The sequence below is a fragment of the Rhagoletis pomonella genome, unplaced genomic scaffold (assembly GCF_013731165.1).
Source record: "Rhagoletis pomonella isolate Grant_MI unplaced genomic scaffold, Rhpom_1.0 Rhpom_scaffold_00009, whole genome shotgun sequence".
NCBI classification, from domain to species: domain Eukaryota; kingdom Metazoa; phylum Arthropoda; class Insecta; order Diptera; family Tephritidae; genus Rhagoletis; species Rhagoletis pomonella.
The window spans coordinates 11,991,161-11,995,084 of record NW_023458563.1 but is presented as its reverse complement, the minus strand read 5'-3'; the positions used below and the strand labels follow the sequence as shown (position 1 = coordinate 11,995,084).

At 30.4% G+C, this 3,924-nt stretch overlaps 1 protein-coding gene across 2 annotated transcripts in view; it reads right to left on the bottom strand.

The window, feature by feature from the left end:
* The window catches only part of LOC118745571 (myb-like protein Q), a 166,076-nt gene that overhangs the window by 93,231 nt on the left and 68,921 nt on the right, over nt 1–3,924 (bottom strand). For both annotated transcript variants that reach the window (XM_036479058.1, XM_036479057.1), the window contains exon 2: nt 2,118–2,195. In XM_036479058.1, coding sequence (XP_036334951.1) covers nt 2,118–2,195 — 78 coding nt within the window. The remainder of the gene's footprint in view (nt 1–2,117; nt 2,196–3,924) is intronic.

Genomic DNA, 3,924 nt, shown 5'->3' with positions numbered 1-3,924 from the left:
TTTTCATTGCAATTATAAAATCTATTATATTTTAAGACGTCCACCAACATATTTCGGAAAAATATTAAGATTTAAGTGAGTTGGACCGATTTGAAAATACCTCCGAAAATTGGAGTTTCTTAAAGATTAAAAAAAAAAATGCCCTCAAATAACAAAACGGTTCAAGCTTAAAAAATTTGCAGAAAAATATAAAAAAAAAATAAAAAAAATTGTTGAACGGAATCGTAATGATGAGATTTTTGTTGCAGTTTTTTAACTTTTTTCAAAGATTTGTATAAGGAAAATTTGAATAACTAAACCCAAACTCTTCCGATTTAGACTTTTTTTTGCTAATAAACTCATTCTAAAGATGAATGAGAAAGGTAGGATGAACGAACGTCATTCAAAGTTGAATTAAGATGTGTTTGTATTTGAAAAAAAAATATAAAAATATTGAGACACGAATGACCTTTTTTTGGACAGAAATAAAAACAGTGTGAAAATACCTTTCTACTGAGACCCCGCAAGTCTAAATCAGAATAGTTTTGGCCCAGTTATTCAAGTCTTTCGTAAATCAATCTCTGAAAAAAGTAAAAAACAGCATCAAACATCTCAATCTTACAATTCCGTTGAAAAGATTTTTAAATATTTTTATGCAGAATTTTTAAACGAAATCTGTTTTGTCATATGAGGGGACTTTTTTCGAAAAGTTCTTTAAGAAACTATTTTTATTCATAAAATTGTATTTTCAAATCGGTCCAGCTCACTAAATCTTAATATTTTTCCGAAATATTTTGGTGGACGTCTTAAAATATAATAAATTTTGTAATCCTGGCTGAAAAACCGCAACTTTTTTTAGTGATACAGTCTAATATATGTATGTACATATATGTGTAGTAATATTAGGATAGCACAACATATGTATATATACTCATGTATATATAAAAGTAACGACGGATTTCGAAAAAAACAATGATGTCATGTCTCATGACATTAAATAAGCTAACACGTATTCGAGCAACTTTTTTTTTCTTTTTTTCTTCGGAGATATGATCTGTCAAAGTTGGAATTTTTTCGTGGTTCTGACCATTCATGTGCTTCTTCTTATCGTATATCTCGGGTAGTGGAGACTCATCGTAGAGACTTCATCTTAGCGTCGTTTTGAAGATAAAGAAACGGGCTTTCTACATGATGGTTATGATTGTCCTGAAGTTAACTTAGCTATTAACAGTTAATCTCTTTAAGTTGATTTGCATAGTAATACCAGTAAATTTGGGATTTAAAATTACACCACCGTAATCCTTGTTTAATTCTCTATGAAGAACATGTTCCAAAAAACTGGGAGTTCTTCAAGAACTACTTTTAAAATATTTTTCTTATGACGAGGTGGTTTATTTTGTGAGAGTCAACAATGAAGTCTCTACGAAGAACAGAACCCGAGATATAACAATTTGAAGAAGTGCATGATTATTTAGTCATAATCACGAAAAAATCCAAAATTTGACAGATCATATATCCGAAGAAGAAAGGAAAATGTGAAGCTAATCGAAATTCTGACACGAAATTTGGTGTCTGATATGAAAAAGAACGCCTCATATATATCGTATATATATTATAATATAGAAAAATAGTAGTCTTACAATTGTAATATAATATTTGATTATTTGTAGGGTTGCATTTTATAATTCTTTTATGCCATTACAGTGTCTGAATGTCGCTTTATTTTAATTTGGTAGTAAATTAAATTATATCCCGGGATCCCGAGGGCTTGATCCGGGAATTTCGGGACCCCAAAAGGGCTCGGGACTCCCTAGATGCCTTAATTAATATGTATGTAAAAATTACGTTATGTTTGTTGGAGATTTTGACCAAGATTTTTTACTAAACTTTGACTTTTGCTTTTCATTATTTTGCTTTCTATTGTTTTATTTTATGTTTATATGGAGATGTGTATAAACTACATATGTATGTATGTGTGTTTGTAAAAGGAGTATGACTTTTATAATATATACATATATATGCATATACATATATGTATGCATGTTCGTATGTTTGTTTGTATGCTTTTGTGTGCTATCGGATGTGCGTGTCTTTAACGTGGAAGAGTACTATACACAACGGAAGAGATGCCAACTCACACGTTGCAGGGTCGACCAACATTCTTCTAAAGTGCGTTCACTGATGGCGGCTGCGCTGCTAGAGCGGGACAATTGCAGCTGATGTTGTCGATGTTATTGTCGTTATTGTTTTTATACGAAATCAGTGGTGTTGTTGTTTTCATCATCGATATTGATTGAAGAGTGGCATGATGTACGGAAGACGTATTAAGCAAAAGAAAAAAACATTTATATTAGTTTCATTTGCAGTGAAATTTTAATTTTAAGAAATTACATTTACAAATTACAAATTTATTTACTCATATTACATAAAATTTATAATTTACAAAATTAAGATATAAATGCAAATGACACTACCGGAAACGATTACTTTTGTGCGCCGTATCCTCATTCCTTTGCAGTAAATCAAAGTTTAGAATATGAAAGGAAACCCAACAAAAAGAAGCTTCTGATTTCTTGAATGCAACATAAAATAGTTAATACCAAGTCAACTACACTAAAATTAAATTTAAAAAAATTAGAATATAAAAACCAAAGTTTAAAGTAAAAAGCAAAGGTCAACTGTACATTTTTGAATAAAAAAATTTTATTAAAAACTTTAAATTAAACTAAGTTCAAATTTAAGCTTTTATCAGGGTATAAGAGTTATATTAAAAAACGTTAACCAGGGATCGCACGATTTTTACATTTTGACAGTTACACAGTGGGGTTGTTTGGAGATTTTTTATTGAGCCTGCACTCATTCGATAAAAATTTCTAGACAGTATCGCTCTGTGACTGTCAAAATGTATAAATCGGTACACATCTACAAACTGTGTAATCCTGCTTTGTAACCAATAAACTGTGTAACATATACATTTTTTCTTTAAAATCTTTAAATTTGTTTTTAAAATTGTCAACTGAGGTATTTATAAAATACATTTTAATCTTAATTCCTAGTTGTGTTATATTTACAGAAACAATAATAATTTTCCTTTTCTCAAAAACAAAATAGGGCGATGTTGTGCAGGCAGTAAAGTGAGCTCTAGTCATGTAAATTTTACACCAATATTTATCCATCTATGAGCTCTTTGACTAAAGGCTGTTACGCTTTTTGCTACTTTTCAATACTATTTTTTGTCCTCAAATACAATGCTGTGCCCTGCCATTCGTTTGTTAGATTTCGAAAATATGACATTTTTGCACAATTTGCATTAAATTTTTGCGCTACGGTATTCCAACTTGCCAAACAAAAGGATCTTTCCATCTCAAAGCACCCAGGCCAACGAAAAGTGAATTTAAGTTTGCGATAAAACTCACAGGGATTGTTCCTTGAACAATTTAAGGAGACACGTATCTATTTTTTCTTTTGCTCAGAAATTCGAATTTTTCGAATAATTATTTTTTCTTTTCCTCTCTTAATAGCAACTTTTGATGAAATCGTTTATAACTGCAGCAAAAAAGCGAGGATTCTAACGATGTTTTTTTTTGTTAGAGATATTGATTTACTGAATCGATCTAGTGAACTAAACATTAGTAATTGTTTATTAATAATTATTATTGTTTCTTTTAAATTGCCACATCTTTTTTTTTTCTCAAACTTTTTTGTCTATTAGGGGATGGTATAAACTTTTTTCAGTACGAGTATCCTATGCTAAAATTCTTCGTTTTCGAGTTATGATTTTTTTTTTTTTAAATGCACTTATATGATGCCATCAGATTTTCCTGCCAGCTGAGGGCACAAAAATTGTTACCGATTATGATAAAGTATCCTTGCTGGAAATTTTTTGAGGTCGCCCGATCAGAGCCAAAAGTTTTTCCCAATTGGGCCCTAATTTTGGCCCAATTG